The 25,337-nt window shown below is 46.3% G+C and overlaps 1 protein-coding gene across 1 annotated transcript in view; it reads left to right on the top strand.

The window, feature by feature from the left end:
• Window positions 1–25,337, top strand: part of GFAP (glial fibrillary acidic protein) — a 53,774-nt gene that overhangs the window by 20,693 nt on the left and 7,744 nt on the right. Inside the window, exons 2-7 of the mRNA XM_069634242.1 lie at window positions 1,566–1,626; window positions 3,963–4,058; window positions 4,612–4,773; window positions 18,955–19,080; window positions 19,947–20,167; window positions 22,512–22,555. Coding sequence (XP_069490343.1) covers window positions 1,566–1,626; window positions 3,963–4,058; window positions 4,612–4,773; window positions 18,955–19,080; window positions 19,947–20,167; window positions 22,512–22,555 — 710 coding nt within the window. The remainder of the gene's footprint in view (window positions 1–1,565; window positions 1,627–3,962; window positions 4,059–4,611; window positions 4,774–18,954; window positions 19,081–19,946; window positions 20,168–22,511; window positions 22,556–25,337) is intronic.

Below are 25,337 nucleotides of genomic sequence, written 5' to 3' on the forward strand. Positions count from 1 at the left end.
GTAAAATAATGAATGCTACCGTATCGGAGTTTTATGTAATGTTAAACATGGAATAAATAGCTAATAATTCAAGACTTACTACATACTTGTGTTACTACAAACAATACATATGAAAACCCACAATGCATACAAATCAGAGGCAAATACCCCCTCCCACCCTTCTTGGCGAAACAGCACCAGACTTTGCTCAACCATTTAGGGTCAGGTCTAAAATGATATTGCAAAATTGCATGCAGTTTCATTGAGTGGTGCCAAAGTTATAAGCCATCCAAAAACTGCTTTTCACTGACCCTGTAATGCAGAAATATGCATCGATGTCCCCAAACATCTAAGATGTTCGCGAACATCTCAGGAAGGTCACCGAACATCTGAGCTGTTTGCAGACATCACAGAAGAGAAAACACCAGATTTTTGGCTTTTTATGGCCATATCCCATCCCATCCTCATCGCTCCTCAAGTGCAATGTTGTGTTTTTTAATATGTTTTTTCCATGATGTCCGCGGACTACAGGCGCAACATGGAGTCCATTTCAAACATTTTGATGCACCTCACATTTTTAACCGACCAATCAGCAGGCGCGTATGATGTCTGCGAATGTCACGCTGCTCTCTGATTGGTCAAGAGGCATCCGCGGATGCCGAATGAGGAAGTGAGTCCCTGGACCGGACCCAGATATCACACATATTTTGTAACCTACCTTTTGGCAATTTATGAAAAGCTACTGGTCAGATTTACACCAAATTTACAAAAGCACTCTTTCAGGACCAAGCCGCCACTCCTGGTGCAAATTTGGTGAACAACCGTCCAGCGGTTTCGGTTGTAGGTGCAAGCAATTTATTTTTTTCCATTGCGTCTATGAGTATTTCCACAAATTGTTGGACCCCCCTATAACTTTTCCCCTCCTGGACAAAACCGCACCAAACATCACAAAATCATTCCGAGAGGGCCAAATACTTGTTTTGCAAAGTTTGGTGATGATTTGTCCAGGGAGGGGCAAAGTTATAAGTCGCCCAAAAAGTGCTCTTTCTATGAGTTGAGAAACTTAACCATAAGTACAGGGCCGCTACCACAGGCCCTGTTATATGGATATATTTGTTTTTATAAAGAGCAATTTAAAAAATGAGAGAAGATTCTAGCCTAACTTGCATGGCCTGTAGTAAAGATCTTGCCCTTCCATCCTTTCAGTAACACCCACGTCTAATACACTGCATGGCAGTTGTTTATTTGGCTGTTGAGTGGTGAGTTGATGGTTTGTGACTTCAAAAAAAAGTGAGTGAAGACAAATATTCTGTGGTGGGAAAATGCCCTTGATAAACATGCTAGAGACAGCACGTAGATTGATATTTAAAACTAAACAACAATCATATATAAGTAAAAGTGAGATTTCTGGCACGCGCGCATGCACCCACCACGCGCGACTGGAGTTTTAGAGATGCGCCACTGTCTCCTGTGGGAGCAGCCGAGGGAAAAACCTCCCAGCTTGTCTGGATAATGAAACAGAAAATCGTTAGTGAAACCTTCCCCAGACTCACGCTTAGCTCTTTCTTCTCTCTGTTATTTGTAAGGTTACAAGACGAGATTAATCTTCGGCTGGAAGCTGAAAACAATTTGTCTTCATACAGACAGGTGAGCAATGTGAGGAGAATGGGAGAAGCTGAGCTGGCGGTGTGATTGGAAGGGAAAGGGGAGGAGGTATGAGAGAGGGGAGCAAAGGGACACGAAGAAGTTTTTGGGTTTTGAATTTGAGAGACAAAGGACCATTTTATGTGCAATTTGGAGCTATACAAAAAAAAACAGAGCCAACCCATTGTGAACCATTTCTGGTGCTTTTCTTTATAGGAAATGAAGGAAGGAAGTTTTACCCCAATCCATAATACATGTATATTTTTGCAATAGGACAAAATGGGTCAAATGAATTTAGCTCTTTGTTTGCTGCTTATGGAATAAGAAATGAGGCTAACTCATTTTGGCGTAAACATGGTTCCATATTTTGAATTTAAAAAGTGGGGTAAAACATATATTTGATCAATCCTTATTACATATTCAGTAAAAATACTGCAAAATATTTTTGCTACAATGAAGTAGCCCCTGCTCACTCATAAACATGATAAAAAAAATAGATTAAAAATGTAAATTGGAGCCCTCCTGTAAGCTCCATTTCCTATCAAGCAAGCATTGGCCTTAACAGAAGTAAGGCTGAACCAAGAATCCCTGGCTCTGCCAGCCCCAAGGGTCCATCCTTCACCGGGTCCACTTCTGTGAACTGCCCTCTATACCAGTAGAATTCGCAAGGAAAGGAAATGGAGTCTTCAACTCAAGCTTGTCCATCAGATCCCAACTGAATACGGTAGCCAGGAACACCCAGTTCCCTATACACTGCCTCATAGAATTCTGCCCCAAAATGGAGGTGATGTTAGTGCAAGCTATGTCCATACTGGATTACTGCAACCATGCATATGCCGAGCTTCCCAACTATGGCCTTAAAGATTTTCACCCGCTCCATAATTGATAAGACCCAATTGCACTGGTTGTGAGAAGAACCGGACACGTCACACCTTGTCTGAAATCCCTCCGTTGTCCCTCCACATTGCAAAGAGTTGGGTTCAAAATCCTATGTCGAACTCAGAGTCGTGTGAGATACTGGCCCAAGCTACCGTACCAATGAAATTGACTAGTAAAAACCATCTAAGAATGCCAGAACGGCAAGATCAAGATGCTGCGTCACTCCTATGCTGAAAAGGACACATAGAGGCAGCGAAAGACTGTCTGTACTTGGCTCCAAACTCTGGAGCAGCCTCCCTGAAAACCGCACAGCCCAGGACAGGGACTGCCCACTCAGGGAAGCACTTGAGACGTCGTTATTCCATAGATCCTGCACAGTTTGGAATGACGCCCCTGCCCAAGACTAGGGATACTTGGAAACAATCACCCACCCGCTAAGGCATGAACCCTCCTCTTAAGGTTTACTATAGCCTATCATAGATCACGTTATTACTTCCAACCATGTCTAACGCGGCAAGGACGGCTACTGGATATGACACATACTTTACAGACATTGGGTCTCTTGCAGACGGTGACTTGGCTTGCTTTGAATGATGTCTCCCCTGCATATTCCCCATCCACTTCTAGTTTCCTTTCCTCACCCCAGGACGCAATCTTGGTCCTATCTTGCCTCCCTGCCCATTTACCGCATAGGCCCTCCAAAGCGGATTCTTCTGCACGCAGTATTCTACGAACCACCATTCCTCATTCAATACCATTTTGCTTCAGCTTGTCCTAGTGCAAAAGTAATATGACCTGGAGAAAAACCTGCTTCTTTACATTTCTTCTTCCTTAAGTAGCAAACATGGTGTCAAATGGGTTTGCACCATTTATTTGCACTGGTCCAAACTTTATTACTTGATATGACCAAGAGTGGGATAACGGAAGTGGGAGAATCCTTAATGTATGGATGCAGGATTAGCATGAGAGGGAAAGATTAGAACAATTAAATGGAGGGAGTAAGGGAAGTAAGGGAAATGTTATGGGAAATGAGCGAGTGTAAAGTGTCAGATAGGTTGAGTTAAAGTAAATAATTAGAGAGAAACAGAGAGTGAAATAGAATGAAAACTCAACATTGGAAATTGAAAGGGCAGGAATAGAAGGGGGAAGTCGAAAATGAGAAGGAAAGAGAGTTTGAGTTTGCAAATGGATGCGATTGAGGGTGAACCAGGCGGAAAAAGAAAACATGAAAGCAAAAGCTGGTGAAAGAAACTGGGGTAAGTCTTGGCGGGGAGCGATTTTGACAGGTCATGGATTACTGTAGATAGAATGCATAAGGTTGGTTAAGAGCAGGAAAGGTACAGGAGCAAGACTGATGGGTAAGCAGAATGGTGAAGAGATGCTCAGCTTAAGGGGTGAGTTTTGAGGGCCGGCACGGTTGGAGTCCCTCTCATCTATGTTCTGCCACTTTTCTTCTTCAGGATGTGGATGACGCTGCTTTGGTCCGCGTAGATCTGGAGAGGAAGATTGAATCTTTGCAGGACGAGATCAACTTTCTGAAGAAAGTCCATGATGAGGCAAGACTAGTCGAGCGAAATACACCATTCCTCGCACTGCCATTTCTTTGCAATTGCTCTCCTTTTGTTGAACATTGTCTTTTCTTATGTTCTCAATACGGATCCTAAGAATACCATTTCCCAGGATCTCTCATGCCCACTGCGTGCTATACACGTGTTTCGCACACTCGGTCCGATCAACTCACCCACCTTCCCCCTCTAAGCGATGACAAGGTTGGTGGAATGGTTGCCTTGGGGTACACAGACACAAAGTGACATTAGAAATGACTCTCTACTAAGGGAAGGGCCTGTTCAATGCCTGGGCATTGCTGGGATGTAGCCTAGAGGGACACCAACAGGAAGTGCCATGTGGCACCCAATTGATGAGGAGAGAGCACCAAAATGTCACTTTTCCCACTGAAGCATAAACTCTTGCAACTGCACTGCCAATGGGGTCTTCTAGAGGGGCTACCCGTTCCTTCCCCTCCCATCAGCACTGAGGCAAGACTCCCCAGAGCCTGTTCCATGGGGGATTCTCGGTTCTGAAAGCATGCATTTCTTTTTTTGTCCTCAGGAGCTGCGAGAGCTGCATGACCAGCTCGCCCATCAACAGGTCAATATTGAGAAGGACATGGTGAAGCCAGACTTGACGGCCGCGCTGCGTGAGATCCGTGTCCAGTACGAGTCTCTGGCCACCTCCAACCTGCAGGAGACCGAGGAGTGGTATAGGACCAAGGTAAGGCTGCATGAGCTGGTCTCCATTCTTAGTCTGTGTGTTTCCTTTTCTCTGGAGTTGGGTGCGTACAGTTAAGCATAGCTCTGTTAATATGCTTTAGTTATCTCTATATCCACAGGTTATAGCATCTCAAGAGATAGGTGAGATGCCCAGGTGCCAGAAGTGAGTTAGGAACAGAGGCAAGCTGCTCTGGTCTATCAGGAAATAAGGGCCTTTCCAGACAAAATAGTACCTCTGAACAACAAGGAGGTTAGCATCATATCTAACCGGTCAGGTGCTCCTACACAACCCTATGAAGCCAGTGGTCTGTCAAGAAAACCAGATTGCCAATATCGACAAGTTTGCTTCTTTTTCCCAGACCTGTATCATCTGCACAGGACATTATTCACTTCTTCCAGCACACTCATCTCATCAGGGTCCTTCGAGTATCATAGTGCACCCTCATTCTGAAGCACTACACAGCGTATGAAGGTCGTCTATTCCACCTACTGAAGCTCAACTGAGCCAAAGCTTGGTTACACAGCAGTCTCCACTAAAACAAACGGAGCCGCAGAAAGTATTTATGTAGCAAATGTCACAGATGGCTCAAGAATCACTCCACGCCACAATGATGGTTCCGTGCTTTGTATTTGAATTTGTGTGGACCCTAGGGCCTCCCTCTCGTCTGATGTAGAACTTCCCCTGTAACCCATGCGTCCCTGACCCCAGGTTAATAGGTATAGAAGGTTGACTCACTAGTGTCTTGGACTGCCTTGAGTTAGAGGCGAAGACCTAAAGGCAGCTTACCTTCTATATCTAAAGCTCCCGCAGAAACATCTTAACTGTTCCTACTCTATTTTTTTATTTTGTTGTATTGTGAATTTGTAAGACGCTTATACATCAAGAAATTATGTTTCAAAGCACCCACAGGGCAAAGGGAAGGAGCATGGGACAAAGGGCAATAGAATACAATAATGAACATGATAGAGGTGACCTACTAGGCCTTGTGGGCATTTTGGATCGTGGAAGTGCAGAGAGAGAAGGGACAAGGGAGGGGGCTAAGGGCTGGGAATTCCACTGAGGGGTAAGTGCCAGGGGGTACGTTGCAGAGGAGCCGGTAAGTGCTTGGCAGAGGTCACATAGTAAAGGAGTGGTCACCTGCTGATGCAATAAGAGCAGTCCTCTGAGGGAGCACAGGCCAGTGGGTGCGAAGGGCAAGTGCCGTGAGCGGGAGGGCCTGAATGTGAATGGGAGGAAGGCTGGACCCAGAAGGACACATAAGGGTGCGGGCCACCAATCTCAGCGACTGAGGGGTTTAGCACTGGAGGGGGAGGGGGAAGGAGGAGATGAAGTTGAAAGTCTTGAGGTGCTATGGAATTTGAGGAGATCTGGCTCAAGATGGAGAGGAAGGGGGAGGCCGTTCTATAGGAGGGAGCCAGCCGAGGAAAGAGGCGGCCTCCAGCTCGCTGCTTAGAGAAGCGCTTGACACACAGAGAGTTGGAGCCGGAGGAACGTAAAGATCTGGAGGGAGAGTATTTGGTGATCCAAATGTTAGCCTTCTAAAGGGAGTTTTGGGAACTATGACTTGCAAATACCCTGTTAGATTCAATCCTTCCTCCACCAGACTCACTCCCTCCTCTCCCTTTCCTGCTCTCTCTTCTACTCTCCTTCAACTCTCCCTACTTCTCTGTGCTGCTCCCCACCCCCATCTTCTGTCCCTCTGATGTCTCATACTTCTAGGCCACACCTCCACACTTTGATATTACTCTTCCCTGAAATACACTACTACACCTTCCTCCCCTACTACTACTCTCTCCTACCTTATTACTTCTCTTTCCTCCACACCACTATTGCCCTCTCTGCCTGCACTACTACTCCCTCCTCCACAATACTACTGCCTCCTCACACCTGCTACTCCTCCCTCCAACTAATACTCTGCCACCCTCCTTTCACCCATTACCACATACTTCAAACTCACTTCTTACACTAATGTGTCTAATAACACTCACCACACAAACATGCACACTCACACTTTAGTACCACTTCCACTCACTAGCCAAAAACGTTGCTGCTCCTAATAATGCCTCCACAATCCACTGCTCCTTCCTCTCTCCTGCTGGTCTCTTGGTCGTACACCGTCGCCTTCTCTGACCTCACCTAAATAACCCACACTTCCAGTTTCCTGCTGGGTTTCTTTTAGCCCACTCCTGCAGCCTGCATTGTGCCTCTGTCCCTGGCCCTCTCTTCCCCTCCAAGGATGAGATGTAAGCAGCAAATGTGATAAATAATGGGATAAGCCCCGCCCACTTCCTCCACATCGGTCTGCCATGGAACTGCTCAGGACTTCTCTATGGTAGGCCTCAAACCCCCAGCTAAGGGGGGTTCCAATCTCCTCTTGACAAGTCCAACGTTCTGGCCTTGTCACACAAAGCAGACGCACTGGCAATGCACTGCACATCCATGGAGAAGCTCTTATTATACAAGCACATTCAACTCAATGAAAGCATACCAACGTCCGTCATGGAGAAACACGAGCATGTCAGTCAGTACTTTCAGCCAACAGAATGTGCCAGTCAGTCCTCTCTATGGACACAGCATGTCAGCCTATATCAAAGTGAACCCTATTGGCTCGCATTTGTCAAGGATTCAGTGCCTCCTTGGCGGGGAGCTTAGACATGCTAGATTCCATTCAGTCCTAGATCTCTAGGACTGAATGGAACCACATCTTCTACGGAGCTACCAATAGTCAAAGTCCTCGGAAGCTGAGCATCGGATGCCATAGTTGAATGCGCTCCGGGGCAGACTCTAAGAAAGCTTCCAAGGCGATCGACTCCGACAGACGTCAGACCTTGACAGCGCGGCTTCCTGAGCTGATCCGCTCACCGAAGCAATGGTGGCGGAATGCGTTCTCACCTATGGAACCAACAGCAAAGCACCAATAAAGTGGTGGAAAGGAGTCTCTCACATCAATATTAAGACGTCTCCTATGGATTTGATAGAGTCTGAAGCTAGTGCTCCAAGGAGCAGCAGACACTATACAGAGAACAGTGGCAGCAGCTGGAGCATCTCACTCAAGAAGTGTTGCACATAGACCAGAGTGGTGTCTAGGATCCAGTGCAGCCAGACTACATGAACTAGGGTGAGACTCAAGAGGGGGTGGTTGAAACATATAACGAGTATACTACTGGCACAACCATATGCATTTCGTTTTACATAATTACATTTTACATTTTTGAACATTTGAGACACCGGGACGAAAAAGAGATTTGCCCAGATTGACAGAATTATTTTCACAGGTATGAAGCCAGAGTTCCCTGATTAGCCGTAGACCACTTTGCCCCCTTATATAGCGGGTATGTTTGGGGTTTGCAAAGTGCATGGAGATGCTATTATATCATCTCTGATTTCCCCCTAGACAGTGTGGCGGCTCAGAGAAATTGGTTTCTGAAATCATCAGAGCTAGGCTTTCAAGGAATTTGGGGGATACCTCGGCAGATGCCACCTTTCAGACGATAGAGTTCCAGGGTAATGTAAATAAGTCTATCCCGCAGGCCTCCTGACCCCCACCACATTCCCCAGAGACACACTCTACTGAGAGACACTCAGGAGACTCATGAAAAAATGATGAGAGTTGCCGAGTCTGCTTCGGGGTTTGTGTCAGACCTCTTCTCCACACCTGTAGGCAGATCAATGTAATTGCCAGGTCTAGGTGCCACTCAGTCGCGGCATCGTACAGGGACAGCGTTATGAATTTGGTAGCAACAATAAAAACATTGGTATTTCAACCGAATTATTGAAAAAAGCGCAGCAGTGAGGCCCCGCAACTACAGTAGGTATGTTTTGGCAAGGACATGAATCTTCATACCCTCTGCATTTAAGGGGCTCATTATAAGTTCCCCTGAATCCTGCCGGTAATTCCGTCGGGATACCGGGGAACTACGGTACCATCTCTGCCGCCTGATATCCCAGTGTTACCGGGATAGTACGGGTGGCGGAGACGCCGGTAACTCCTTGTTCCCATGGAGTCCTATAGGATGGGGATGCTGCAATCACAGGCACCGGTGATACCAGTGCCTGTGATAGTGGCAATTGTCTGCCGGTAGGGGCCTGAACTACCAGCAGGTCAGGCCAGCCGGTAGGTCACAACCCCTACAAGCAGACTTAGAGTTTGCCGGTCCGGAAAGGTGTTGGTACACGTTGTTACCAACAAACACATAATGAGGGCCTAAGTGGTTAAACATCTCCAGTTTTTTAAATGCCACCTAATTTTGAGCTGGGATTTCATGGAATATTTATGACATGATATACATAAAAAGCACTGCAGTGAGCAAAAGTTAGTCTATGCGTTAATTTCTTCGGCATTCATTTTGTCGGTGCAGCAGACTGGTGAAAATGGCAGTAAAAGTGACGGTATATTATGAATGCCATTTTTACACTCCATCTGACGAATCCACCTGCATTACCCCCAGAATGTACTTTTGTGCTGGCAGTAATGCAATTGCTTCCTATGGAATCCCTATGAAATTAACAGCTGCTAAAAGCAGGCATATTCCATAGGAATACATTGTGAATACCTCCCGCAGTTGGCAATGTACACCTCTTCACATAAACAGTGGAAAGGTAAAGTATAAAGGCAATTTTGCCTTTGTTTTGCTCTTTACTTTTCCACTCCATGGGGGAAAGTGTTAAATTGCACACAGGGGACCGTCAGCACTCAAGTGCAAAAGGACATGGTCCTCTCTGTGCAGTTGAGGGTTTGAATTCAAATGAGACCCCCTGTGCAGACCATGCCATTAACATTTCATGCAATACAACTCATAATTCATAATTCATAGTCGTCATGGAGGTGCTGTGTTGGACACACAAAGAACTGGACTCCGGAAGTGTGATTTCAATCTTTAATTCTCACAGAGCACAAACATAAAATACCAAAAACCAGTTTTTCACCCTCTTGTTCCAGGGTAGTCGCCGCACTGTGGCTAACTACCTTGATGCAGGCTTTCCCAGTTCTCATACCCACAGCTACCAAACAAAAGAGTGTCCATCAAGTCCCTCCACTCTCCAACTCTTCTCCTTGACTCCACTCCGCTGCACTCTTCAGATGTTCTTTTTAACTCCACCTTTCTGCTGCCTGCTCCTCACACCTCCGTTGGTCCTTATTTATCTCACAATGTTCCAGCTCTCCCATATTGCAGCTGTGCACTCCAAAACTCCCTTTCACTGCTGCTTTCCTTTATATATGGCTTAACCCGAATAGCTTTTGACTGTGCGTCTGCAAAGGTCAGGTGACCTGTCTGAGCATGCTCACTGGCAGGAATGCTTTGTAGCCCCAGTCTGGGAGAGAAATCTTTAAATAGGCCAGCCGCCATTTTGATCTCTTTTTTGTATGTGGCTGTGAGCAGCTGGGATTTTGTTGCTGACTTGACTCTACCCACCTGGGCCCCTTCTTAGGACCCATTCTGGCAGTCCCTACAGACCTCGTTGTACCCTCTATGAGGTTTAGGGTTTCTGGGAAATGTTGTCCTTATTTTGCGGGACTTTTCAAACGGCCTTGTTTTGGGGATGTCTTCTTAAGAGTCCTTTCTGGCTTCAAGACTACCGGGATATCACTCCCAATTCCTTGTGATGATGACCAGAAGCTCACTTTGTCAATCGCCACATACATCACAGCCTGGATGTCCACCCCAAGCTTCCCCTGATCTTGCAGCCTGCTGAGACTTCTGCAGGCCTCTGGCTCAGTCAGCAACCAAGGTTTCAGCTCTCAGACAGGCCAGTGCCTTTTCACTGTGCTGTCTCTTTTCTGACCAGGAGGCAGTCAGAGGAGATGGGATTCTTTGTTACCACTGCAGAAGAAGAGATGAGCACCACACCAGTGGCCTTACCCTGAAAGAGATCCTGCCAAAGGTACTCAAGGTCCTTCCGATCTTCGCCATCTGGGTTCTCCGGAGCTTCTCCGTGAATGCTCCCCTGCCTCGAGTGGTTACTGGATGACTAGCTACGATGCGTGCCGGTGTCAGGCCCCAGTAAGAGGGTATATTCTTTCAAACACAGGACGCTGGCTAACCAGAACAAGGCATCACCTCTCAAACTGGTTTCTTGGCTTCCATAGGTTTAAGTTTAGAGGAGGGTGTCTGATAAGCATCCCCACCAGCTGTAGCCGCATCGGCACCATCACAACTAATACTGCCACAAACTAAGCACCCATACAGCCAGCCAACAGGGTAGGGAAATGGACTACGTGGTGCAGCCCTGGTCCAGAAAGCCCGCTGACCTCTGGGAGCACAGATCATGAATGATATACATTTTGATACATGGTTGATTGAGAAAATGGAACCAGTGCAAATTGCAGAAATGCTGTGATTGGCATCACAGTGTAGGACTTCCAGGCTCATGCGTTGTCTCTCAGCTCTCTGCACACTGCCCCTCTCTATATTACCTCCACTCCCCCTCTCTTCTCCCACGCTCCTACCCTTTTCTATAGTCTTCCCTCTACTCGCCCTCTCTCTCACGCCTCCTCCCTTTCACGTCTGACCGTTGTTTGGCTCATTATCTTCACTTCCACTCTCATTGCTTTCCTCCTTCTCCAGCTCATTCCATGTTGTCTTGTTCCTTTGCTTCCACCTCTTCCCTCTTATTCCTTCAATCTTTTCATTTTTGTTACTCGCCCTTTTTTCTATCATCTATGTTTTCTATAATTTCTCTCCCCAGACTTTCTTTCACCCTCCTTCTCTCTGCACCTATTGTTTCCTTTCCAAATCTCCATTTGCCCCCTTTAAACCTCCTCTCTCTGCCTACCTTTTACTTTGTTCTTTTCCTGCCTTTCCCTCCTTCTATCCGTCTCATTTGTTTCTCTTGCCCCGTTCCCTAACTCTCTTCTCTCCAGCCTTCCTTGCGTCTCCTGCACACTCTTTTCTCCTTTTTTACTCTCTTTCTCCCCACGTTTCCTTCCTTTTGTTCATCTCTTTTTATTTTATATCTTTGCACACCTAGAGATGGTAACTGTTCGTAATGTGTTGAAACCACTAACTTAACAGTCTATTCTCAGTTGGATAAGGATAAACTCTTGACACCAACAGGGTGACAACAGCACTTTCATTCAGGGATAGTCTACACCCTAAGGGCACCTGGAAAAACATTACACAATTGTACATCAATAACCCAACTTCAAACACCCACCTAACATCGCTGACCCCCTTTTAACAAGAACACCAGATCTTTGTTAATCTATATGCCAGTCTGATAGAACAGTGAGTAGAGCACTCGCTTTGACATCTGTGCAGAGTTCGCTGACACAGGTTTGAATCAATAAATGAGCACCACACACCGTGAATAATAATAAGCAGCGCTCAGATGCCTGAGGGTTCATAGCGCTATATAAATGCAGAATTATTATTATTAATTTATATCAAGCTACGTAAACGCTGATGTGTATTATAACCTTGCATGTCCCCAAAAGTAATTTCATTGTACCCCCTCATCCCATATAAAGTATTATGCTACAACAACCACACACCTCCTGCCCCTAACCCCGCCCACCCCACCCCAACCTGCTCCACTTCCCACGGGTCCAAATACCCCCAATACAATTCAGATGAAACTGTGGGCCTGCTTCAAAAAGAACTGAACTGGAGCACATCTGGCGAGCATTTCAGGCTTGCACCTGCTCCTGTATTCCCGATCCACAAAGCCTAAAACCTGAGGCAATCAGGACGTGCCTTAATCCTCTCTGAGATGCACATGTTCAGCTGTGATTCACAAATATTGTCACGGGCATCTTGGAGATGTTCCAGGAATCTCCACATTGCTCCAGTGTGAGGCTTTGTGACTACGGTATAAAGTTGAAGGCGGAGCGATAAGATACTCATGGGATCCCCCTATTTGCTTCAGTGCAAATCTTTGTGAGCCAGGCCCATAGGCTCTATTTTCGACTGAATTTAATGGGAAATCTACCACTTCAGCGTCAATCTCTCCTGAGCAGTTGTCTGCGGGTTGTGGGATCATGTGCTATTCACCAGTATGAGGATCAGTGAGGCAGCTTCTTAAACCCCAGGGGATTACACCTGCAGCTCCTCTGCTGTTTTGGACTACCGCTTTGATGATCCTCACCATTGATAATGCTGGCTAGGGCGGATGGGAGTTGTAGTCCAAAACATATGGAGAGCCAAAGTTTTACAGGCCCCTGTTCTAAGGAAAGGGGAGGCATAAAGGACCAAAGGAGCAAAAAGGAACACGCTGATTGATAAGATTTGGTAAATCCCTAAGCGGGACCAGCTGACAGGTGCTGGAGTTGCAACCCCTGCATCATTTACATGTGGTCATTGATGAAGCCATGACAACTTTCCCGAAGATCCCTTTTGGTGGCGGCAGGGAGGTATCCCAAATCCATGTGCATGAAAGTACCCAGGATGTGAGGACTACATGTTTCAACAGTACTGCATGGACAGCAGTAGCACACACTTTTTCCAATAAAACCTGAATTTTAGTCGCGGTCTACTGAATAATGTCACAGAAGAGCTCAATCCTGAGCCAGACATCATTCGTCAAATGGGCACTCTGCAACCTAGAGTGTTGGGGATCTGGAATTTTTCTCTTCTCTACATATGCCCTCTACATTTATTTGTTAGTATATGAGTTTTACATAGCGCTGAATGTATTTCCTGGCAGTTCAGAACACTGCGTAGGGTCTAAAGCAAAAAAACAGTGACCTAAGTGGGATTCCAAAATTCTTCTTCTGAGTTCCTGGTTAATATCCTACACCCAGAAGCACCTCTATGACTCTTCTTGGACCTGCAAGTTTAATAGGACAAGCAGAGATAAAGCTGTATGGGTCCTGTGGTGGTAATAAGGTCTTGGGCCTACATAAGTAATGAGGTCTCTCTCCCTACAGGGGGAATATGATCCTCAATTTGGCAGAGGAAATAAGGCCATTGGTTCTGCAGAGGTAATAAGGTTGTGAGTCCTGCAGCCTTAGTAAGGTCTTTGATCCTTATGAGGAGATACGGCCCTGGTTCCTGCAGCGGGAATGAAGTCTTGGATCACCTTGAGGTAACAAGATCTTGGTTGCTGCAGAGGTAATTAGGTCTTGTGTCCTCCGGAGGACCTATGGTCTTGGGACCTGCAGAAGTGATACACATTTGAGTCCTGCAAAGTTAATAAGGTCCTGGATCCTGGAGAGGTAATATGTTCTGAGGTCCTGCAGCAGTATTAAAAGCTTGGTTCTGTGTCCAGATCCCGCCCATTATAAGGCTGCATACCAAATTGCCACATTTGTTTAGGCCGTTTTGGTGCGGCATTCTACGGGCTGCAAATGGTTATTTCAGGGAGTTATATACCCCAAACGCCCCATCCCCAACTTCTCCCACATTGACGGGATTTACTTTTATAGACTACAAGCAAAGAAAATCTTTTTCCCTGCCAAGGTACAAGGTCTTAGGTCCTGAAAGGGTAAGAATCTCTTGGGCCCTGCACAGGTAGTAAGGTCTTGGGTACTGTGGAGGTAATACGTTCATGAGTCCCACAGAGCTAATACAGTCGCAGGTCCTGTTGAGATAATGGGATATTGGGTCCTGCAGAGTTAATAAGTTCTGGGATTCTGGGGTTGTAATATGGTTGTAAAGTTTAGGACATTTAAGAAAGTGCGAGAAGCCAGGCCACCTACTGTGAATCTCTTTTTAGTGTGTGTTCTGTTGGGCGAGACGACCAAGTATTTTTGTTTTTATGTTTTTGGAAAATGTTAGAAAAGATTGTTCTATCTGCAGCTTTCCATAACTTTCAATGGGACCCCCAGCATATCTGCTGACTGTTTTGTGATCCTGGCCTATTTTTAGTGAGCAAGGTCTGTGTTAATTTTAATCACTAGCTTACCTGTTTTCATTTGGGGAACACTGGTTCGTCCTTGAGACTTCCAGTGCAGTGGGACCCATTCCCTCAATGAGGTCTGTTGTGAAGTACTACAGCCAACCTTTCAGATATTATTGCAGGGAAACCTTGTTTCCCTGGTTGGACTTGAAGGGCATCTTTACTCGATGTAGCCCAGGCAGGCTGGTGCCAGTGACCTTACTTGATGTAGCCCAGGCGGGCTGGTGCCAGTGATACATTATTTCCCTTACTCGATGTAGCCCAGGCAGGCTGGTGCCATTGATACATTATGTACCTTACTCGATATAGCCCAGGCAGGCTGGTGCCAGTGATACATTATTTCCCTTACTCGATGAAGCCCAGGCAGGCTGGTGCCAGTGATACATTATTTCCCTTACTCGATGTAGCCCGGGCAGGCTGGTGCCAGTGATACATTATTTCCCTTACTCGATGTAGCCCAGGCAGGCTGGTGCCAGTGATATGTTATTTACCTTACTTGATGTAGCCCAGGCAGGCTGGTGCCAGTGATACATTATTTACCTTACTCGATGTAGCCCAGGCAAGCTGGTGCCAGTGATACGTTATGTAACTTACTCGATGTAGCCCAGGCAGGCTGGTGCCAGTGATACGTTATTTACCTTACTCGATGTAGCCCAGGCAGGCTGGTGCCAGTGATACGTTATGTACCTTACTCGATGTAGCCCAGGCAGGGTGATGCCAGTGATACATTATTTACCTTACTCGATGTAGCCCAGGCAGGCTGGTGCCAGTGATACATTATTTACCTTACTCAATGTAGCCCTGGCAGGCTGGTGCCAGTGATACGTTATGTATCTTACTCGATGTAGCCCAGGCAGGCTGGTGCCAGTGATACCTTATTTACCTTACTCAATGTACCCCAGGCAGGCTGGTGCCAGTGATACATTATTTACCTTACTCGATGTAGCCCAGGCAGGCTGGTGCCAGTGATACATTATTTACCTTACTCGATGTAGCCCAGGCAGGCTGGTGCCAGTGATACGTTATTTACCTTACTCGATGTAGCCCAGGCGGGCTGTTGTCAGTGATACATTATTTACCTTACTCGATGTAGCCCAGGCAGGCTGGTGTCAATGATACATTATTTACCTTACTCGATGGAGCCCAGGCAGGCTGGTGCCAGTGATACATTATTTTCCTTACTCCATGCGGCTCAAGCAGGCTGGTGCCAATGAAACATTATTTGTATGCTTTCTGAGTGCACTCCTATGCGCCTTTTTGCAACCCAAGGCAGCCACTTCACCAGTATATTGGCCAAAATGGCTAACCTTGTTGTTGAATCCCTGCCTTTGTGGTTCCCTATCTTTGTGGTTCACTGTCTTTGTCGGCCATCTTCCTCCTGGGCAGGGATAGGAAATGGCCATATATGGCTGTACTCTTCATGGGCTCTAGCCAGAGCACGGGAAGGAGACTTTGTGTGCCTGAGAGCTTGTTTGGACTGGTTATGCAGTCCTAGACATACTAATATACACCTAAATTGAACTCATGAATGTGGCGTAGCTGACTATCCTTGATTGGGCTGTCATTCATAGTTTGAATTTTGCAGGCCCACTGACAGGTGGTCTTGGACCTCCCCAGCTCAGGTTTTGGTTTATCAGGAGGGGTTCTGGTGCCAATCGGGGGGTTGACCTCTAGAACTTGGAACCCGAGAAGCCACAAAAGGACGCAAGGTTACTAATGCTGTGACAAATGCTTCCAAAGCTAACTGCGGACGGCAAAGCTATGCTCTGTAGCGACCAAGGGAGGGCAGCATGGCATCTCCCTCCTTGATCTAGTGAGGATAACCAGTTCATAGACCTGACCCTCATCGTATGTCCTCTCCAAGCTTGCGGAAGGTGTAGGTCCATAGCTGGCTTGCATCATCTGGGGACGGGACTCCTTTGTGCTCTGTGACTTTGTCTCGGAGTGATTTGTGTGCCATCTGTGACACAAGCTTCTCATCTGTTTAATGTAAGTCTTGTTTCCCACTCACACTGCTATGTGTGTTGGATTAGGCTCTGTGCAACCGTAGGAGGTCTAGTATGGTTGGCATCTCAGAACGCTATGCCCATACTGGTTCTAAAACTCCCTCCTAGCAGCTCACCTAGATGGAGTACCGACACGAGAGCCCAAAGCATTGCTATAGATAATGAGGGTCGACGAGTCATAGTCAGATGTAGATCCTGGGTGTTGATTGGCTGCACTGCATCTAAGTGGGCAGCTATTTTACTGTCAGGAACACCCCTATTAATAGTATTGGCCTGGCCTTGTTAGGGTAGGGAAGTTGGTTATACGTGGCCTACTATATAAACACAAGAGATACCCTCACTGAAGGGCATATGCAAAGAAGGTCTACTGTCTAGCTCCACTGCTACATGTAAATCACCTACAATCTGTGAACGTCTAATATATATATATCTTTATTTGTTACTCATTAAAATAATCATAGTTTCCTTATTTGTACACCCCATAAGAAAATGGTTTGGCTTATATAATAGGCCACGACAATATAACATAAAATCAATATAAATCCATACCAATATCCAGCACCTCACCAAGTGACACTGTTCAAAACGCTGCACTAGTCAAAAATAAGACTAGTTGAGGCCCTGTTGCATTGAGCAGTATTACAACACCTAATATAAACTACCGGTCTCTATACAACCCAACATGTTTCTGTTCTAATAATTGAGAACATTCTTCAGGGGAACAATCATCAATCAAGATCATTCATGATATCAATGCTTGAAGCTTTGCAGTGTCTGTGGCGTGTTCGACAACCATGACCTGTAGATAATGTATGAAAAAATGATCAGTGGACATGATACCTTCCAATAGCACTGCCCGTCATTGACTCTATAAATTAACTGACTCTAAGTGTCATTAATTACCTGCATACCCCTCTAAGCTCACTTGGGTATGAGCAGCCAGGACAGGTTTTATCATGAAAATGCAAGTACCTGTGAAAGAACCAGAATATAGGTGTGTGAGGTGTGTGAGGTTGAGCTTGAGGAAGGAAGTTCAGCAGGAGGAGGAGAGTTCTGTCCAAGAGTGATCCCCCTCTTTTGCTAAAGTGCTCACATCCCCCCCAGTGTTTGCAGAACCACTGCATCTCAACATCCCACCCCAACATCTCCCAGCATTCCAAGCCCACCATAGCAAATTCACTCTAGTTCCCCCAGGACAACCATGACCTCCCCATCTTAGCTCATAGCAGCATCTCCTTCCCGCCACACCTCACCCAAGCATATATAGCTCACCCCAGAACACCACTCACCCACCGAAACTAACCCTGGTACCCCCTCAAACATTCTCGCACCCCAATTTACCCCATCACCCTCACACTGCAGCAGCACACCAAACCACCCACCTGCACTCCCTCCTCCAGCATTCCAATAGCTCCCACCATAGCATTGCACCCACCTACCCAAACCTACCCCAGCAAACCACTCCAAGCACAAGCTCACCTCCATTATACCCCACCAACTCCAGCTTACCCTGGAAAACCCCACCTAGCACACACCAACTTCCCACCTTAGCTCTCGCGAGCACACTCTATCAATCCACCCAAGCTCACTCCAGCACCCCACCCACTGTATTTATCTCCTGCATTCCTGACACTCACCTCAGCACCCCACATTAGCTCACAACACTTTCTTCCTTATTCCTTTCATGAGCTCCCTTCCCTCCCTCTTCCTCTTCCTTATAATCGCTCACTCTCTCTCCCCTCTCTCCTCTCTGTCCGGTCTCATTCTCTCCCGTCTCTTCCATCACCCTTCTCTTGTCCACCCCCTTCCTTTAGTCTATCTATTCTACCGTTACCCTTCTTCTTACTACTTACCCTTAACCCCCATCTCTCTCTGGTCTCCCGCTCTCTCTCTCTCACACACACACACACACACACACGCATATGATATGATATGATATGATATGATATGATATGATATGGTATTTAGAACGCGCCTATACACAAGTGTTATCTCTTTCTCTTTTCTCTGTCCCATCTCGTTCTCTCCCCTCTCTCCTCACTAGTCTCCTCCCTCCAGTCGTTATGGGCTCTAGAATTTAACCTGTTAGCCTTAACACTTTTCTTTCACTCTTTCCCCCTCTTGCTTTTCCATCACCTAAATGTCTCTCCCCTTTCACTTTCTCTCTCGTCTTTCATTTACCTCTACCATCCTCTCACGCGCTGTTGCCTCGCTCTCGTTTTCTGCTTCCATCGCACTTCCTTTCCCATTCACTTCTCTCGCGCTGTTCCTCTTTGCTCGCCTCTTTCCCCTCCCTGGATTTTTCCCTGGTGTAATCATTGTGGCCATGTTTTTTCAGTTTGCTGAGTTGACCGACGCAGCGTCTCGGAACAATGAAGCTCTACGGCAGGCCAAGCAAGAGGCCAACGAGTACCGACGTCAGCTACAGAGCCTAAACAGTGATGCAGAGGCGCTCAGAGGAACGGTAGGTGGGCGGAATGATGGGTTAGTGCCACTCTCCCTCCTTAGCCTCATTACAACTTTGCTGGTCCGGAAACAACGGTGCCGGTAAGCTTACTGACGGAAACAACGGTGCCTGTAAGATTTCCGGACCGGCAAAGTACAAGTCTGCGGGCGTAACGGCACCCACCCGCAGACTTTCATGGAGGAATCCTGAGGTGAAATGCACTGCAGAAGGTTTCTCGCTCGAAGCTGGGAATCTGCATGCCTTTTCATCTTCTGATACCTGTGGAGAGGGAGAGAACCCCCTTTCCAGCACGTGCAAGAAGCAGGCAGAGTCTGTACTAACGTACTCTAATGAGGGTTGTTCTGTTCTTTCATGCAGCCCACCATTACTGGCCCCAGCTCAGCTCACAAGGCAGCAATCAAAGTGAATTCCCCAAATGTAAAGGGTCCCTTGCCTTTTGTTGCTGCATGTGGTGAAGGTTTTCATCGTGCAGTAACTGCACAACATATATAATCAGATGCTGTAAATCCCGGGCGATTCACCTGCGGCCTTCAGAATGCGTATCAGTGTATGTTGGCTCTAAGGGGTGTCCACGCACAGTGTGGGTTTCCTGTAGATTTGGGGGTGGAAAACACACCTACCACAGTGCAGAGCGAATGTGGGGCATTGCGTCCTGCGCAATTCTTGTTGGTGTATAGGAACGGAATGGAGAGGATGAACATTGAAAATATGCCTCAGACGCTTGGGTTTTTGAAGGGCCTTAGTTAATGAGAGTGGGGATGGGCCTATTTGGTCAAAAGATATTGGTGGGCTAGAATGTGTGTATGTGGGTGTGATTGTGGAGTTTCACCATAGCCACTGACCGTCTGATTTTTCTTGCCTAGAACGAGTCGATGGAGAGGCAGATGCGAGAGATGGAAGATCGCTTTGCTCAGGAGTCCTCCAACTACCAGGACACCGTGAACCGGCTTGAGGATGACATCCGGAACCTTAAAGACCAGATGGCCCGGCATGTGCAAGAGTATCAGGACCTTCTGAATGTCAAGCTGGCTCTGGACATCGAGATCGCCACCTATCGCAAACTCCTAGAGGGAGAGGAGAGCAGGTGAGTCTCCCTGGTGGAACAGGCAGCTCTAGAGTTACAAATAACCACAGCTAATGTATTGATTGATATATAATCATTTACACAGCTTAATGCAGCTGCAGAGTGTCAAGCTTGGAGGACGGGAGGGTATTAACAGTGGTGGGGGACATCCAACTTCACAGCTGGAGGCAAGTGTGCAGTCCAGATGTTGAGTAGATCGCCTGTGGGACCATAGGTCCTGCAATGAGTTCATGTTAAAAGGATTGGCTTAGGAAATCATTGGTTCCTTCCTGGTGACGGTAAAAGGTATTGATTACCATCATGTGTTGCTAGAAGGCTTGATGGAACCAATCAGTGTTTGGTGCCTACCTGAATTTCAGGTGATTTTGCTGCACTGTTGGGTCGGGGGAGATGTTCTTTTATACCTTAGGAGCCTACTGTAGCCTTATTCTTGTATTTTTAATAGGGACATTTTTCTTCTATTCAAAGATCCGGGGTTCGTGCTGAAGGAGGGCATCATTTTGGGTCATATTTCGTAGCTAATTTAGATGTTTAGGTCCAGTTGAATAGTAGGCTTTGTGGGTCACACAAAGTGGTTTCATGGATGTTATTTTGCCCACTGGGGGCTAATGGAGTGTTACTGGTGCAACGTGGTCAGGGTTTTCTAAGTTCTATGATGTTTCCCCACGGGCAGATTTCATTGAAGACTGGTTGCCCAGGCCCAGTTTCGCCACTGCCAGGCAATATCTTTCCCTTTGCTCATGCCTTTTCCCGGCCGTTTCCCATGCAGGGGACACCACTGCAAACCCGTCCCCTCCACCCAGGCCCAGTCGCTGCTCGGCGGGGACACCCCGCTCCCATGACACGCTCCTGTTATACACACACAGGTACCTCCCATACACAAACACACAGGCATACACATACACCCCTACCCAAAACCCCTCCTTACCTGGCACCGCCGCCACGATCAGCCCACCTTCTCCATGCGTAGTAAACACAAGCGCAGTTCCCCGACAGGCCGCATTACGACGAAAGCAGCCTTATGGGGAAATATCTGTGAGGAAAATGGCCTGATCGGTTTTCTAGACTCACTGTTTTGCTGCATGGATTTATACCAGTTGTAGCAGCCTTCTTTACATCTATGGAAGCCAATGCTATGACAAGGAGTACTTTCTCCCATAAGTCTAACAGGTGTAGGATTTTCTTGTGTCGATGCAGCTGAAGGTGGGCACTCTTCGTTCCCGTGTTTGAAAATGATCCTCAATTTCCTAACTTTGTGTTGGGAGGGCATGGGGGTAAAGGGGATTCCAATTGATGCTACCCGGCTGAAAAGTATGCTTTTTGGGGGACAGTCTTCTAGAATAGCATATCGTTTTTGAACAGCTGAAGCATGGGCTACTAGCTGCCATCGACTGCTTGATTTGTGTTCCAGTCCAGTGTGAGGTTTTCATAGTAATTGGTGCTTATGTCAACAAGTAGCATTGCAAAGCATTGAAAAGAGTCGGTGAAAGTGTTGAGTCATATCGGAACCAGAGCGTTGTTTTCCATGGATCGTTGATACATGGACTGATCGGGACTTAGAATGAACCAATTTGAAGGAAGGAATGATTTTATCCAAGTGAGGAGCTAGCAGGATTGATATATCATATGCCGAAGAGGGCTCACGTAGAATCGAGACTGCGGTTGGTCAACATTGGGGACCTTCGGAGCTCCTTGCGGATGTCATAGGGTGGATTCTGTTCCTCTGGTTGACCTTAAGCCTGAATGAAAATAATTAGAAAGAGAATGTTTCTGAACATATGTTTGCACTTGACCGTTCACCCGCTTCTCTCGGATTGTAACTTCAAATTGGAGTGTAATGACAGGTTGTAGTTGTGCAGGTCAATGATATCAGCGTATGCTTTCTTTCATGAGGGGGTGCTGATTGATGAGTTGGGCTTGTCCAGCTCCTGGTCAAGTTCTAAGGAGCAAATGCATAACATGTGGCCCAGCTCTTAATGGTGACCATATAAAGTATTCTGGTTCTTGGAGTCATACCTTCTACTGACTGCATACCTACAAATAACTGAATGCATTAGGTCGTACTATAGGATGAATTAGGAACTCTAGATAATGGTTAGGGGCCTGTGCATTCCTTAGGGACCAGAATTCAAAAATCAGTGGAAGCAGGGCACCCATGTTGTAATATCTGATATGACCCAGAGACCTTAACTTCACCTGTGTCCAGCAAGTAGATATGCCAGAGAACCTGAGATTCAGAGGTAGGTCTTAGAGACCTGGGAAGTGCTATGGCGTGCTTATATGGTGTGGCCGACTATTTCCTGCTTACAGCGCTCCCTCTTTTTCCCATATTCTTCTTCTGCAGGATCACCATCCCTGTGCAGACCTTCTCCAATATGCAGATCCGAGGTAAGGACCTGATGGGAGAGTGAGCGGAGAAGGGCCAAGGAGGTGGGCATAGGTGGCAAAGTCTGTGGTCGAGTTCTGATCAAGGCAGCCATTGCAGTGATCAATGCAGATCCAAGAAACATGTGGTTCAGATCGAAACTGCTGAAAGCGTCCATGAAAGGGAAGCATCATTAAGTGCCCTTCATTTCAGGACATGGTGGGACTAATTACAAAGTTCTACAGCAAGAAAATGGAAGTTATGCGGCACAAATCTTCACATTTTGTGGCATTTATTAATCAAAATAGTAACATACTTTCTGAACCTGACGTATCATAATGTCGATCTAGTGGTCCCTACCCACCTCTCTCTCTCTCTCTCTCTCTCTCTCTCTCTCTCTCTCTCTCTCTCTCTCTCTCTCTCCCTCTCTCTCTCTCTCTCTCTCTGCACTCTCTTTCGTTCTCTCTTTCCTATGTCACTCAATGTCTCTGTCTCTTTCTATAAGGCTGAGAGCCATGTTGTCAGATGCTCGTTTGCTAAAACCTCCCCAGCTGTTGCTGACCTCAGAGAGAAAACATTATCGTACTAACATTGTAAATTGGCTCTTTTTAAAATGTTACAGTGTTCATTTCTAATGGTCAAGTCCAGTGCATTCTTGAGGCGTGTATGAACATTATACTTTTCTTACTGAGCAAAGCCCATTATCAAAAATTAGAATGACCATGTACATTATTTTCTGATAGGTAAGCATTGCAAGATGGGCACTCTGGAACACTACCATTGTACTTTTTTTAAATGCTCCTATTAAAAAGGGGAAGAGGGCAAATAACACCAGTGAGGATTGCAGCCTGCTTTCCATACAATCAGAGAGCATTTCGGGAACTTGAAAATGACCACAAATCTTTAGATTTGACAAACATGTCTGTGATAAAAAAAAAGGTTAGATGCTTGACTCTCTAAGTGCATAATGTACCCTGTGCTTGGTGCTCATTTAATTGTCACTTGCACTCTGGACATCCCCTACCAGAAATCAGCATGGGTTTGCCTTTCAGGCTCATGTAATTGATTGGCAGATGGATAAAATAGTAACTATTGTGGCATTTCAGAAATGTTGCACACACTTGAAAGTGGAATATTTGACGAAGTTGTTACAAGAAGAAAATCACCATAACGTTTTCACGGAAATTGTGTCAGGGTGCGACCAGCAGTGGACACGGTGAACACTCCTCTGAAACTCTGGGTAGCCTTGCTTCCCTCGTTGCTGCTCGGGGATGAAGGAAGGATGAAGGCACAGCCTGCCAGGGTTGGTGGGCAGGGAGAGGCCGACCACCGCTGACCTGTTGCAATTTCGTTTCTGTGTCATTTAGTGATTGGTTTCCGGACACACCTGGTCTGCAAGACATGTGTGCGATCAATGTGAGTTAATCACAGAGCTCCACGCAGCAGTGAAAGGGATGAAAGATGCAACCCAAGAAAGGGGCCTCACCATTATGGGGGTGGTGGGAGGGGGTGAGTTTGGATGCTCTGGTAATCACAGTGACCAGGGAGCCTTCGATTTGTCCAGATAACACGGTTGGTTTCTAATGCCAAAAAACGAAGTTCACAAGTACAGAAATGAGTTTGGACTGCTTCTTTTCTTTCATCACAATTTTTGGCACCTGGTACAAAGGTTCTCTTTTCATTTCCATTGAGCTCTGGGCAAGTTCAAGGGTTCTTGCCACCGAACTCCAGAAGGAAGGATTGGGTATTATTGCTACCAGTGCAAGGGATAAGCATACATTTGGCAACCCTCAAGCAAAAGTTAAAGAACAGACGAAAGTATCCAGGGGTGGACTAGCCCATAGGGAACTCTGGAGATTTCGCAGTAGGCTTCTGCACCTTCATAGCCTCATAGTAAAAGCATTGGGCTTGCTGAAAATGTGTAATGTGGGGCCACTTTGAAAATTATTTCCAGGGCCTCTTTTGGTTTCCAGTAATTATTCACAAGGCATCTTTTGGTTCCCAGTAATTAATGTGTGAAATTATTCAGTCAAAATGAATAACTGTCCAATTAAGTGTCCAAGCCAGTAATCAATGGCTTGGACACTTTATTTTTTATCAATAATGGGCTTGGGTCATGTAGCCAATGCCCCCAATACAATTCATGACACGGCTTAAGGCCAGAAATAAGTTTGTACATTATTGTGTCACTTAATAATGGTTTAAACTTTAAAACAAAACAATCACACATGTAAAAAAAAAAACAAATAGAGAAAAAAACCCTGTTCTGTCAAGCCTTTGGTATCAGGACTCTTTCCAGTAAATTCCCAGCAAAGGCAACCAATTGAAACTGAGGTTCATATAATGCTTACATTTTAGTAAATCAAAATGCCAGAGGTTTTCCAAAAGAGGGAATAATGTCTCATCACTGAGGCAGTTTGTACCTATGGGCATTTACCATCCACCACTATCCATTACTAATCATTTTTGCTTCATGAGGTGTTGCTAAAGTGACACCTATGATCCAAAACCTAAAATGGCCCAACCCATCTGGTGAAAGACAAACAAAGCATTTTGGAAGCGGGATCCATCCTCTGCGTTGTCGAGGCACACCAAATTAGCTAATGTTTCTTGCATGTGAAGATGTGAGTCAGTCCAAGCTCTTGCCTGTAGTATTCTTGCTCACAGGCTCTTTACACTCGTAAAAAACAGGAAGTACAATTCCAGAACCTTTGGGACCTCTTTTTGCACTGATGAAAGCCGGAGAGTGGGCAGGGGTATTGTGTCCAGGCTTTCCAAGTGAAAAGTGATCATTCATCCCAAAAA

Source organism: Ambystoma mexicanum, chromosome 13 (genome assembly GCF_040938575.1).
Source record: "Ambystoma mexicanum isolate Mex_15411 chromosome 13, UKY_AmexF1_1, whole genome shotgun sequence".
NCBI lineage: Eukaryota > Metazoa > Chordata > Amphibia > Caudata > Ambystomatidae > Ambystoma > Ambystoma mexicanum.